The sequence below is a fragment of the Pleurodeles waltl genome, chromosome 7 (genome assembly GCF_031143425.1).
Source record: "Pleurodeles waltl isolate 20211129_DDA chromosome 7, aPleWal1.hap1.20221129, whole genome shotgun sequence".
NCBI classification, from domain to species: domain Eukaryota; kingdom Metazoa; phylum Chordata; class Amphibia; order Caudata; family Salamandridae; genus Pleurodeles; species Pleurodeles waltl.
The window spans coordinates 1,058,117,013-1,058,131,910 of record NC_090446.1 but is presented as its reverse complement, the minus strand read 5'-3'; the positions used below and the strand labels follow the sequence as shown (position 1 = coordinate 1,058,131,910).

The following is a 14,898-nucleotide window of genomic DNA, read 5'->3' as shown; positions in this document are numbered from 1 at the left end:
CTCCTTCCCAGAGAGGAAAAGGTTTCTGTTCCTGTGTCTTCTTGATTGGCAAGAAGTCAAAGCAATGGCGACTGATTCTGGGTTAAAGAAACCTAAACAAATATCTCAAGAAACAGTTCTGCATGGTTAACAATACAAGATATATGATGCAGCTCCTGAACAAAGGAGATTACATGTCTCCCCTCGATCTTCAGGACACATATTTTCATATCTTTATCTGTCTAAAACATGGAAACAAATGTAAGATTCACAGTAGCTGGTGCTCACCTTGGGCCTCAAATCCTCCCCTCGCATTTTTAAAAAGTGCTTAGCACCTGTAGCAGCCATCTTCAGTTAGTACAAACATTGTGTGCCCTATCTCGGCAACTGGTTGGTCAAGGCTCTTTACAACCTGGCTGCACAGACGTCCACAATGTCGTGCATGAATCTATTCAGCAAGCCGTGCCTCACACTGAATCAAGGGATGTTAGTTCTTCAACCATCACAGTAGAAAACATTCCTGGAGTCACGCTAGACATGACGCTCAACAGAGCATACCCCACAACAGAGGCAACAAAAACTGATGACTTTAGCAAAATTGGTAGAAAAAACAAAAGTCACTTTCCATTCGCCGCTACAAATCCCTACTGGGAATGATGTCATCCAGCATCGATCTAGTTCCATACTGTTGTCTATGAATGTGTCGGCGCCAAGAGGAATTAAACATTCAGTAGATACAAGCTTACAGGTTCCTTCGATAATCTCATCCAGGTCACTCCAGCAATGGTCAAAGCCATAAACTGGTGGACCAACAGGCACATTTGTCAGTAAGTCTGCCCTTTTTTAATTCAACCTTCACTTTTAGTCATGACCACCAATGCTTCCCGAGAGTGGTGGGAGCTTACCTCCAGGATCTGCAGGTGAGCGGCAAAAGGCCACCCTTTCTCCGGCACTTCCACATCACATCGATCTACTCAAACTTAAGGCTGTACATCTAGCTTTGCAAGCTTTCTTTCCCAGAATACAGAATTCTGCAGTTCTCATTCATACGGACAATACAACCATGATGTGCTGCATCAACAAGCAGGGGGACACAAGATCTCACCTGCTATCCCAGGAATCTCAACAGACCTGAGAATGGTTCATCAGTAACAGAGTGCTTCTATGTGCAGAACATGTACCTGGGAACCAGAACGCTATAGCAGACACCCTGAGCAGACTGAAACACCTTGCTACGAGTGGAAACAAGATCAACAAATTCTGGACCACCTTTTTCACCAGCGGGGCAAACCAAACCTGGGTCTCTTCACCACACCCTAGAGCCAGAAATGCTGGTTCTAGGCAAGCTGGCATCCTCTGCTGGGACTGTGGGGGAATGTATTTTTAATCGCATAGTACGGAATCTTTGCCTATGCCTTTTCTTTGATTCCTCTCCTTCCAAAACTCCTTAGGAAAATAAAGGTCGAACCATGCAAGATAATTCTCATAGCTCCAACATGGCCACGCCAACATTGGTTCATGGAACTACTCATCCTCTCACAGGAGCATCACATTCGGCTAACACCGATCTGAGCTATGAGCAAGTTCTGCAGCCACACCCCAAGTCACTTTGATTATCAGCCTGGCTTCTGAATTCCATGAATTTGGGCATCTAAACATTCTACCGCACTGCAGGGACATACTAGCCAGAGCCCGGGCAGTCAGTACTAATAAAACATATTGCCTCAAGTGGAAAAGATTTTGCATATGGTGCCAGAGAGCTAAAATACATCCCACTTCCTCTTCATGAGAAGAGATTCTAACATGCCTTCTACACCTTGCTAAATCGGGTCTGGCTCACTCCTCCATTAAAGTCCACCTAGCAGCTATTTCCCTCTTTAGGTGATTGTACAAAGCACCATCACTATTGTCTACTAGATTCATTAAGCAATTCCTCAAAGGATTATTCAGAACATTCCTGCTGGTGAGGCCTCCTACTCTACTTTGGTAGCTTAACACTGTACTTTCACAGTTATTAAGCGATCTATTCAAGCCCATCCATAATGAAGATATCAAATTTCTCTCTTAGAAGGTAGCTCTCCTCCTGCCTTTAACCCTGGTAAGAAGAATCAGTGAAATTCAGGCTTTCACCATCCAGGAATCTTTCCTCCAGTTCAGGGACAATAGGGTTATTCTACGCACAAACCCTAAATTCATTTCTTAAGTCCCATCGGACTTTCACCTCAATGAACATGTGGTTCTTAAGTTGTTTTTCCAGAGCCTCAAATGTCAGCTGAACGAGCATTACACTCTTTAGATGTGAAAAGATGCTATTCAAAAAAACTCTTTGTAGCCTACAGCTCCCCGAGAAAAGGTTTTCCTCTATCAAAACAAAGCATCTCTAGATGGATATCCAGCACCATTCAATACTGTCACCAGGAGGCTGGCAGACCTTTAAGCACAAAGATGCATGGTCACTCGACGATAAGTGTCTGTCTACTTATGTGACATTGTTCGCTGGTGTTTCACTGACATATCTGCTGAGCAGTGACCTGGAAAAATAGACACACCTCTGCAGTTCTCAATGATGCAGCAGTGGGACAAGCGGTGTTACAGCATCTTTTGCAGTGAAGGTGAGCAGTCCCTTTAATCCCACCATCCTTTTAACTGTTAAACACATTTTACTTGCTATATAAATGTATATGTATACTTTGTAGTCCTCAATGGAGATGTGTTCCATTTAAAGGAAAATGTGCTTTTTACGGCTGTTTAGTCTGATCCAGACGTGTGAACCCGTGTGAATCTATAAAAGTTCAAATTCTGGAGTAGGAAAATAAGTTACTTACCTGTAACTGTAGTTCTCCAGTATTGGTATCTTTCATAGATTCAAAGGGACCCATCCTCCTCTCCTGGGAAGCTCACTTTCAGTCTCTCAATACATATTTGTAAAGAAATGGCTCCCTGTTGCAGTTACCCCCCACTTTTTGCCTGATACTGATGCTGACTTGACTGAGAAGTGTGCTGGGACCCTGCTAACCAGGCCCCAGCACCAGTGTTCCTTCACCTAAAATGTACCATTGTATCCACAATTGGCACACCCTGGCATTCAGATAAGTCCCTTGTAACTGGTACTTCTAGTACCAAGGGCCCTGATGCCAAGGAAGGTCTCTAAGGGCTGCAGCATGTCTTATGCCACCCTGGAGACCTCTCACTCAGCACAGACACACTGCTTGCCAGCTTGTGTGTGCTAGTGAGGACAAAATGAGTAAGTAGACCTGGCACTCCCCTCAGGGTGCCATGCCAGCCTCTCACTGCCTATGCAGTATAGGTAAGACACCCCTCTAGCAGGCCTTACAGCCCTAAGGCAGGGTGCACTATACCATAGGTGAGGGTACCAGTGCATGAGCATGGTACCCCTACAGTGTCTAAACAAAACCTTAGACATTGTAAGTGCAGGGTAGCCATAAGAGTATATGGTCTGGGAGTCTGTCAAACACGAACTCCACAGCACCATAATGGCTACACTGAAAACTGGGAAGTTTGGTATCAAACTTCTCAGCACAATAAATGCACACTGATGCCAGTGTACATTTTATTGTAAAATACACCACAGAGGGCACCTTAGAGGTGCCCCCTGAAACTTAACCAACTAGCTGTGTAGGCTGACTGGTTCCAGCAGCCTGCCACACTAGAGACATGTTGCTGGCCCCATGGGGAGAGTGCCTTTGTCACTCTGAGGCCAGTAACAAAGCCTGCACTGGGTGGAGATGCTAACACCTCCCCCAGGCAGGAGCTGTGACACCTGGCGGTGAGCCTCAAAGGCTCACCCCTTTGTCACAGCCCAGCAGGGCACTCCAGCTTAGTGGAGTTGCCCGCCCCCTCCGGCCACGGCCCCCACTTTTGGCGGCAAGGCTGGAGGGAACAAAGAAAGCAACAAGGAGGAGTCACTGGCCAGTCAGGACAGCCCCTAAGGTGTCCTGAGCTGAGGTGACTCTGACTTTTAGAAATCCTCCATCTTGCAGATGGAGGATTCCCCCAATAGGGTTAGGATTGTGGCCTCCTCCCCTTGGGAAGAGGCACAAAGAGGGTGTACCCACCCTCAGGGCTAGTAGCCATTGGCTACTAACCCCCCAGACCTAAACACGCCCTTAAATTTAGTATTTAAGGGCTACCCTGAACCCTAGAAAATTAGATTCCTGCAACTACAAGAAGAAGGACTGCCTAGCTGAAAACCCCTGCAGAGGAAGACCAGAAGACGACAACTGCCTTGGCTCCAGAAACTCACCGGCCTGTCTCCTGCCTTCCAAAGATCCTGCTCCAGCGACGCCTTCCAAAGGGACCAGCGACCTCGACATCCTCTGAGGACTGCCCCTGCTTCGAAAAGACAAGAAACTCCCGAGGACAGCGGACCTGCTCCAAGAAAAGCTGCAACTTTGTTTCCAGCAGCTTTAAAGAACCCTGCAAGCTCCCCACAAGAAGCGTGAGACTTGCAACACTGCACCCGGCGACCCCGACTCGGCTGGTGGCGATCCAACACCTCAGGAGGGACCCCAGGACTACTCTAAGACTGTGAGTACAAAAACCTGTCCCCCCTGAGCCCCCACAGCGCCGCCTGCAGAGGGAATCCCGAGGCTTCCCCTGACCGCGACTCTTTGAATCCTAAGTCCCGACACCTGGGAGAGACCCTGCACCCGCAGCCCCCAGGACCTGAAGGACCGGACTTTCACTGGAGGAGTGACCCCCAGGAGTCCCTCTCCCTTGACCAAGTGGAGGTTTCCCCGAGGAACCCCCCCCTTGCCTGCCTGCAGCGCTGAAGAGATCCCTAGATCTCCCATTGACTTCCATTACAAACCCGACGCTTGTTTCTACACTGCACCCGGCCGCCCCCGCGCTGCTGAGGGTGAAATTTCTGTGTGGACTTGTGTCCCCCCCGGTGCCCTACAAAACCCCCCTGGTCTGCCCTCCGAAGACGCGGGTACTTACCTGCAAGCAGACCGGAACCGGGGCACCCCCTTCTCTCCATTCTAGCCTATGTGTTTTGGGCACCACTTTGAACTCTGCACCTGACCGGCCCTGAGCTGTTGGTGTGGTGACTTTGGGGTTGCTCTGAACCCCCAACGGTGGGCTACCTTGGACCAAGAACTAAGCCCTGTAAGTGTCTTACTTACCTGGTTAACCTAACAAATACTTACCTCCCATAGGAACTGTGAAAATTGCACTGTGTCCACTTTTAAAACAGCTATTTGTGAATAACTTGAAAAGTATACATGCAATTTTGATGATTTGAAGTTCCTAAAGTACTTACCTGCAATACCTTTCGAATGAGAGATTACATGTAGAATTTGAACCTGTGGTTCTTAAAATAAACTAAGAAAAGATAATTTTCTATATAAACACCTATTGGCTGGATTTGTCTCTGAGTGTGTGTACCTCATTTATTGTCTATGTGTATGTACAACAAATGCTTAACACTACTCCTTGGATAAGCCTACTGCTCGACCACACTACCACAAAATAGAGCATTAGTATTATCTATTTTTACCACTATTTTACCTCTAAGGGGAACCCTTGGACTCTGTGCATGCTATTCCTTACTTTGAAATAGCACATACTGAGCCAACTTCCTACATTGGTGGATCAGCGGTGGGGTACAAGACTTTGCATTTGCTGGACTACTCAGCCAATACCTGATCACACGACAAATTCCAAAATTGTCATTAGAAATTGATTTTTGCAATTTGAAAAGTTTTCTAAATTCTTAAAGGACCTGCTAGGGCCTTGTGTTAGATCCTGTTTAGCATTTCTTTTAGAGTTTAAAAGTTTGTAAAAGTTTGAATTAGAACCTAGAACTAGTTGTAGATTCTTAAAAAGTATTCCAACTTTTAGAAGCAAAATGTCTAGCACAGATGTGACTGTGGTGGAACTCGACACCACACCTTACCTCCATCTTAAGATGAGGGAGCTAAGGTCACTCTGTAAAATAAAGAAAATAACAATGGGCCCCAAACCTACCAAAATACAGCTCCAGGAGCTTTTGGCAGAGTTTGAAAAGGCCAACCCCTCTGAGGGTGGCAACTCAGAGGAAGAGGATAGTGACTTGGAGGAAAATTCCCCCCTACCAGTCCTATCTAGGGAGAACAGGGTCCCTCAAACCCTGACTCCTAAAATAATAGTCAGAGATGCTGGTTCCCTCACAGGAGAGACCAACACCTCTGAAATCACTGAGGATAGCCCCAGTGAAGAGGACATCCAGTTAGCCAGGATGGCCAAAAGATTGGCTTTGGAAAAGCAGCTCCTAGCCATAGAAAGGGAAAGAAAAGAGATGGGCCTAGGTCCCATCAATGGTGGCAGCAACTTAAATAGGGTCAGAGATTCTCCTGACATCCTAAAAATCCCCAAAGGGATTGTAACAAAATATGAAGATGGTGATGACATCACCAAATGGTTCACAGCTTTTGAGAGGGCTTGTGTAACCAGAAAAGTGAACAGATCTCACTGGGGTGCTCTCCTTTGGGAAATGTTCACTGGAAAGTGTAGGGATAGACTCCTCACACTCTCTGGAAAAGATGCAGAGTCCTATGACCTCATGAAGGGTACCCTGATTGAGGGCTTTGGATTCTCCACTGAGGAGTATAGAATTAGATTCAGGGGGGCTCAAAAATCCTCGAGCCAGACCTGGGTTGATTTTGTAGACTACTCAGTAAAAACACTAGATGGTTGGTTAACTGGAAATGAAGTGTGTGACTATGTTGGGCTTTATAATTTGTTTATGAAAGAACACATTTTAAGTAACTGCTTCAATGAAAAGTTGCATCAGTATCTGGTAGACCTAGGTCCAATTTCTCCCCAAGAATTGGGAAAGAAGGCAGACCACTGGGTCAAGACTAGGGTAACCAAAACTTCCACTGGGGGTGACCAAAAGAAAGGGGTTACAAAAACTCCCCAGGAGAAAGTGGGTAACACTAGAAACAAAGAAAAAGAGTCCTCTGTAGGCCCCCAAAAACCAGAACAGGTGGGTGGGCCCCAGGACACAACCCAAAACAAAGGTGGGTACCAGGGTAAGGACTGGGATGCCACTAAGGCATGGTGCCACAACTGTAAACAGTCTGGGCACCACACCAAGGACGCTTCTTGTCCCAAAAACAAACCCCAGAACAAAATTCCTGGGGTAACCAGTGTAGCCATGGGAGATGACTCCTCAGATGAGGAGGTCTTCCTAGCCTTCAACTGGAAACAGGGCCCAACAGGTGAGTTGGAGATTCCAGAGGGAAGTAGACACTTCCACCACCTACTGGTGAATGGAATCCCAACCACTGCCCTGAGAGACACTTGTGCCAGTCACACTATTGTGCATGACAGGCTGGTGCTCTCAAACCAGTACATCCCAGGTGAGACTGCCAGGGTAAGAGTTAGCCTAGACAGGGTCACTAAGAGGCCTGTGGCTTTAGTGCCCATAGAAGTGGGTGGCACTCTTAGCTGGAGAAGGGTAGTAGTCAGTACAGACCTCCCCCTTGATTGTCTCCTTGGAAATGACTACCCAGAGGTTAGTCAGAGCCCAAGAGAGAAACTGGTCCAGTGCCAGTCCTCTCCCAAGGATTCTGGAAGTCCTGCCTCTGCAGTAAATGCACGCAGGCCCCAGAAGAAGAAGAAAAGAAAACGGAGTAGGAAGGGTGGACAACCTTTAGCCAAGGTTACAGCAAGCCAAGGAGATTTTGCTCCAGTAGGGGAGAACTCCAAAAATGGCCCTGATAAAGTCCAACCTGACCCACAAGAAGTCCTGGCTAGTCAGGCAACTGTTAAACCTGAGTGGGTGGCTCCTCAGCTAACAGAAGAAAGAGTGGAAGAAGGGTGTTTACTACAAGATGTGGTAACCCCCCACTCTAATACAGCAGACAGGCAACCTGAACCCAAAGAAGCCTGTAACTTAGCCCCTTCCCTTTTAGGTGAGGAGCTAAAGGTGTGGTTCTGGGCACTGACAGCTGTCAGTGGCCTCTGCTGGGTGTTAGCCTTTATGGCTGCACTGTCCTTAGCATGGTGGTCTGACCCCATGCCAAATAGCAAGTTAGGCCCCCTGACCCTATTGGTCATGGTGGGGTTACTCCAGCTCTGGGTAACCTCTCTGGGTAAGCTAGGGGTAACCCTGGCCAAGATAAGGTTAGCAGAGGTGGATACCTCTAAGACCAAAATAGAAAGAATGGGTGGAGACATTGAAGAGGCAGACAAGAGGCAATTCAGACTAGGTCCTATCACTGTGGAAGTGGGTCAGTTCCCCAAAGGGAATGACCTGAACAGAAGGATGTAAGGCAGAGTAGGCCCTGCAACTAACCAGCCTATTTCTCCTACTCTTCCTCGCCTGACAGACTAGGAAGACTCCCAGCTTGGGCTGAGTCTCCTGGCCTGTGGGCTGGGGGGGACTTGTGTAAAGAAATGGCTCCCTGTTGCAGTTACCCCCCACTTTTTGCCTGATACTGATGCTGACTTGACTGAGAAGTGTGCTGGGACCCTGCTAACCAGGCCCCAGCACCAGTGTTCCTTCACCTAAAATGTACCATTGTATCCACAATTGGCACACCCTGGCATTCAGATAAGTCCCTTGTAACTGGTACTTCTAGTACCAAGGGCCCTGATGCCAAGGAAGGTCTCTAAGGGCTGCAGCATGTCTTATGCCACCCTGGAGACCTCTCACTCAGCACAGACACACTGCTTGCCAGCTTGTGTGTGCTAGTGAGGACAAAATGAGTAAGTAGACCTGGCACTCCCCTCAGGGTGCCATGCCAGCCTCTCACTGCCTATGCAGTATAGGTAAGACACCCCTCTAGCAGGCCTTACAGCCCTAAGGCAGGGTGCACTATACCATAGGTGAGGGTACCAGTGCATGAGCATGGTACCCCTACAGTGTCTAAACAAAACCTTAGACATTGTAAGTGCAGGGTAGCCATAAGAGTATATGGTCTGGGAGTCTGTCAAACACGAACTCCACAGCACCATAATGGCTACACTGAAAACTGGGAAGTTTGGTATCAAACTTCTCAGCACAATAAATGCACACTGATGCCAGTGTACATTTTATTGTAAAATACACCACAGAGGGCACCTTAGAGGTGCCCCCTGAAACTTAACCAACTAGCTGTGTAGGCTGACTGGTTCCAGCAGCCTGCCACACTAGAGACATGTTGCTGGCCCCATGGGGAGAGTGCCTTTGTCACTCTGAGGCCAGTAACAAAGCCTGCACTGGGTGGAGATGCTAACACCTCCCCCAGGCAGGAGCTGTGACACCTGGCGGTGAGCCTCAAAGGCTCACCCCTTTGTCACAGCCCAGCAGGGCACTCCAGCTTAGTGGAGTTGCCCGCCCCCTCCGGCCACGGCCCCCACTTTTGGCGGCAAGGCTGGAGGGAACAAAGAAAGCAACAAGGAGGAGTCACTGGCCAGTCAGGACAGCCCCTAAGGTGTCCTGAGCTGAGGTGACTCTGACTTTTAGAAATCCTCCATCTTGCAGATGGAGGATTCCCCCAATAGGGTTAGGATTGTGGCCTCCTCCCCTTGGGAGGAGGCACAAAGAGGGTGTACCCACCCTCAGGGCTAGTAGCCATTGGCTACTAACCCCCCAGACCTAAACACGCCCTTAAATTTAGTATTTAAGGGCTACCCTGAACCCTAGAAAATTAGATTCCTGCAACTACAAGAAGAAGGACTGCCTAGCTGAAAACCCCTGCAGAGGAAGACCAGAAGACGACAACTGCCTTGGCTCCAGAAACTCACCGGCCTGTCTCCTGCCTTCCAAAGATCCTGCTCCAGCGACGCCTTCCAAAGGGACCAGCGACCTCGACATCCTCTGAGGACTGCCCCTGCTTCGAAAAGACAAGAAACTCCCGAGGACAGCGGACCTGCTCCAAGAAAAGCTGCAACTTTGTTTCCAGCAGCTTTAAAGAACCCTGCAAGCTCCCCGCAAGAAGCGTGAGACTTGCAACACTGCACCCGGCGACCCCGACTCGGCTGGTGGCGATCCAACACCTCAGGAGGGACCCCAGGACTACTCTAAGACTGTGAGTACAAAAACCTGTCCCCCCTGAGCCCCCACAGCGCCGCCTGCAGAGGGAATCCCGAGGCTTCCCCTGACCGCGACTCTTTGAATCCTAAGTCCCGACACCTGGGAGAGACCCTGCACCCGCAGCCCCCAGGACCTGAAGGACCGGACTTTCACTGGAGGAGTGACCCCCAGGAGTCCCTCTCCCTTGACCAAGTGGAGGTTTCCCCGAGGAACCCCCCCCTTGCCTGCCTGCAGCGCTGAAGAGATCCCTAGATCTCCCATTGACTTCCATTACAAACCCGACGCTTGTTTCTACACTGCACCCGGCCGCCCCCGCGCTGCTGAGGGTGAAATTTCTGTGTGGACTTGTGTCCCCCCCGGTGCCCTACAAAACCCCCCTGGTCTGCCCTCCGAAGACGCGGGTACTTACCTGCAAGCAGACCGGAACCGGGGCACCCCCTTCTCTCCATTCTAGCCTATGTGTTTTGGGCACCACTTTGAACTCTGCACCTGACCGGCCCTGAGCTGTTGGTGTGGTGACTTTGGGGTTGCTCTGAATCCCCAACGGTGGGCTACCTTGGACCAAGAACTAAGCCCTGTAAGTGTCTTACTTACCTGGTTAACCTAACAAATACTTACCTCCCATAGGAACTGTGAAAATTGCACTGTGTCCACTTTTAAAACAGCTATTTGTGAATAACTTGAAAAGTATACATGCAATTTTGATGATTTGAAGTTCCTAAAGTACTTACCTGCAATACCTTTCGAATGAGAGATTACATGTAGAATTTGAACCTGTGGTTCTTAAAATAAACTAAGAAAAGATAATTTTCTATATAAACACCTATTGGCTGGATTTGTCTCTGAGTGTGTGTACCTCATTTATTGTCTATGTGTATGTACAACAAATGCTTAACACTACTCCTTGGATAAGCCTACTGCTCGACCACACTACCACAAAATAGAGCATTAGTATTATCTATTTTTACCACTATTTTACCTCTAAGGGGAACCCTTGGACTCTGTGCATGCTATTCCTTACTTTGAAATAGCACATACAGAGCCAACTTCCTACAATATTCATCTGTTCTCACTCATGCTCAAAAATCTGAGGGAAGGAATTTCTCACAGGAGTGTTCTACACAGTGATGCAACCTGATTGGTTATGACTTAAGTTTAGTCCTTTTTTAAATAATTACTATGCTATATTACTAACCTAAAAGGCCTAGGGCCTTTATGGTCTATTGCCTATTATTACATTGCTTTTTTAAGGTACCGGGGACTCCCATCTCAACGACTAGTTTTGTCTCCTCACCATTGTGATTTTCCTTTTAAACTTTGCTTGGTTAATCATTCAAATGTGGACCACTAAATATAACAGTCCCCTTTGAATGTATTGCTCATTTTACATGTAATATTCCACTCTGATATAATCTTCAACTGTTGTTTTTGTCAGTTTAATTGTTTTATTATTATTTAAGTTTATTTTTAAACAAGAAAGGCTGTAGGTAAAACCAAAAGTAAAACCAAGTGAAAGGAAAGGTACAGTAGTTTTTATTTTTAATAAAGTAGTTGAACCCTCGGAAATATAAGGTGGAAATCGGTTTAAAAATCATACGACAAGTACCATGAGACCTGGAGAACTTGAAATGTCTCATTTAGAAAAAGACATTGTGTATTTGTGTACTCGTCCATTCCATACTGTGTGATGTAGAAGCTTCCTTTTCAGCAGCACGTTCTACAATGTGATATTATGTTAGTATTTTTACTGTTATCTTCTTGCTGCAAAATAAAACTGGAGGTTATTGCGCGAGCCATAGCTTGTGTGTTGGAAAATATAACCTAATCATTCATCAGTTATTTGGTTGAATTGCTTCTCAGAATATTAACGTGTGGATGGGAATGTATTTTACCTATCACTCTTCTATTTTATTACCAGGTTAAAAATTCCACCAGACTGCACAACTGAACTTAATCACCATGCTTATTTATTTCTGCAAAGTATTTTCGACAAGCACGATCAGGTAGGCCCTTCAGCAGCTGTTTTTTTCCCTTTTTTTTTTTAAACTCACAATAGCACCACTGAATATGAGGGAGAAATGCAAATTAATTTTGAACAATCTTATAACTGACCGTAGACCTACCTCCATGTTTTCATGTGATAGGTGAATAGTTTGGGCCTATGGATAAAGAGCTGTATTTTAGTCCTTGCTGAACCAGTGAATGGCCTTTATTGCCATTTATCATCAGGATGCGGAGGATGATGCAGTAGTTGAGTTTGGAATTGTTGCCTCAATTCTTCAGAAGCTTCCATAGAATCCCCTGAAATGCATGTGTGCCATGCACGTTTTTCAGAGCCCCTTGGCAGAGTCTTCGAAGATGTACACCAGGTGCAGGTTTGCCACCGCGAAACTAGTGCAAATCACCCAGTACATTTTAACAACTGCTACTATGGAACGAAGTGATTGAAAACCTATGGTATAGCTGAAAACCAACAAAAATGCCATGGGGTGGAGAAAGGGGGGAGCAGGAATTTCAGGTAAGTAACTCAGCTCAGACACTTCTACCTCTCCTCTGCCGTACCTTGGATTATTTCAACAGGTAAAGAATCTGTATAAAGAATAGACTTCAGTAGAGTTCGATGAGTAACATGAAGAAGATTTAGATCCATTTTGAAGAAGCAGTAACTGCCTCTATTGCAGCATGAGATGTCTGGTCTCAATGATACTTGAAGTGGCTTTCCCTTGGGACCACGTACCAAGATGGCATCAGGGTCTGACAGACTTGCACAACCTGATGTCTTTAAAAAAATAAAAAATAAAAGTATAACCACATTTTTCTTGTTTTCTTGTAAACATAACAAACACAACATTTTTTCCAGGCCACAACTTCAACCCATAACCCCACACCATGTAGACAACTTCTCAGTAGATCCCTAGTTGAGTCCATAGTACCTCCGCCACCTGCCCCAGATTTATTGGTGCTTTTGTAGACAGCCAATGTCACATACATAGGCAGTTGCTGTTGGGCACACCAGTCCACCCCGGTTTCACATTCCATCTGGATTGGGGGATGCCCATTTCTGTTCTATGTCCATCTTAGCAACCAGCAAAGACACCCATATAAATACACGCTTCAAGGTCCTCCAGCAACCCCAGAAGGGCAATCCAAAAGGTAGGCTGCAGGGATTTCTCCAAAAGCAGAGAGAGCTCATGCTCTCTCTCCAGTAATGGGCCAAGCCAGAGCAAGACCACTCCACATTAGAAAAATCGTCCTTTGGAGCTGCGCAGCAAAAGCTGGCCGACTGGGGGCAACCTGCCACCCTGATGCAACCTGATAGGGGTCATATATATAGCATGTAGATAAGTTGAACCAACACAAGCGTGTGGATGTAGATAGCTCCCCCCGGGGCCGACCGGGCCGACTCCTAGTCTGCCTCATCCAACTCACCCAGCCAGCTCTCCCAGTTCTGTTTCAGTTTAGAACAGTGGTTGGGGGCATGAACAACCAAGGGACGATACACCAGAGAGATGGCATCCTTCCCAAGCTTCCCAGCCAGTAGCCTGGCCTCAGGAGAGCTCAACTTGTGGATCAGTGTGCCAAATGGAATGTTTCCAGAATGTTTGCAGCGAAGTACCTGTCAAATAGGGTGCGGGAAAGCTGGAACCGGTCCTTTAATTGTTGAAATGACAACAAGTGAGTACTAGCCCAGACATCCCACAAATGGGTGATCCCGATCCTATCCCACTGAGAGAATCCCTCCAGGACCGCTGTGATGCAGCCAAGTGCCTTGCCAAATGTGGGTCAGTTCGGTCAGCCTCCAGTCCCAGCCCGTAAGGTGCAACAACGCCCTCCAGGCCAAGAACACAACACTGCTAACCTCCAAGAGGAATCAGGGAAGCGGGACCTCATAGGGGGCATCCTTCACCTTATCGAGGCCCAGCATAGACAACTCTGCCCTTTATGCAGCAAGACTCGCCCGTCCTCCCACCCCCGTGAGCCAGTGATTCAGGACTATCATCTCGGAAGCTATATAGTTGCAATAGAGATCAGTTGCTTCTAATCTGCCATCGTATGGCGTCAGTCAGCAGTTACCATGGGCACTCTGCGAGTGTCAACCCGCCCACAAGAAGCACGGACCCTAAAGAATGAAACCAAGCCTTGGGAAGGGCAGAGTTCTGAAACACATAAAAGAACAGAGGCAACACCATAATTTTAAAGAGGGCCACTGAGCCCAGCACATGAAGCGGGATGGGCTGCCATTTCTGCAGGCCTTGCCTCATAGAAGCTAGGAAAGGAGACAGGTTAACGGCCCATGCCAGCTCCGGAAGCCTAGAAACATGAACACCAAGGTACCGGAAGGAAAGGCAACAGACAGTGTTGGTGCTGTTCCATAAATGGGCAGCTAAGTCATCAGTAACTGGCACAAGAAGGGACTTAACACTGTTGACACAGAACCCTGAAGCCTTCTCGTAAAGTGCCAGTATCTCCAAACATCTCATACCTGAGAACTGTGGTTCACCAAGGAAATAGAGCACATCATCGGCATAGAATGTAATACTCTCCTCAGGCCCAGAGTCACACACCCATCCGCACATCACAATGGATTACACAGGCCAAGGGTTCAATAGCGAGGGGGGGACAGGCAACCTTGCTGGGTGTACCTCTGGATCAACAAGGGAGAAGAAAGTGTTTAATTCACCTGCACTTGTTCCAGTGGGTGAGAATAAAGAAGGTTGGTGAGTCTGGGGAAGTGGTGCTCAAACTGGCCCTCTCCAAAACCGCATCCAAGAAGGACCAATCAACCAAATCTAAAGCCTTCTTAAAGTCAGTCAAGAGTAAGGCCGATGGGTGCTGTAGCCTGTTTGCCTGAGACAGTCACCTGGAACCCTCGGATACAATGACTGGTGCTA

The 14,898-nt window shown here is 47.4% G+C and overlaps 1 protein-coding gene across 4 annotated transcripts in view; it reads left to right on the top strand.

Moving 5' to 3' along the window:
- RHOT1 (ras homolog family member T1) overlaps positions 1-14,898 on the top strand; it is a 394,200-nt gene that overhangs the window by 205,905 nt on the left and 173,397 nt on the right. For all 4 annotated transcript variants that reach the window (XM_069199969.1, XM_069199971.1, XM_069199970.1 and 1 more), the window contains exon 12: positions 11,925-12,009. In XM_069199969.1, the coding sequence (XP_069056070.1) occupies positions 11,925-12,009 (85 nt within the window). The remainder of the gene's footprint in view (positions 1-11,924; positions 12,010-14,898) is intronic.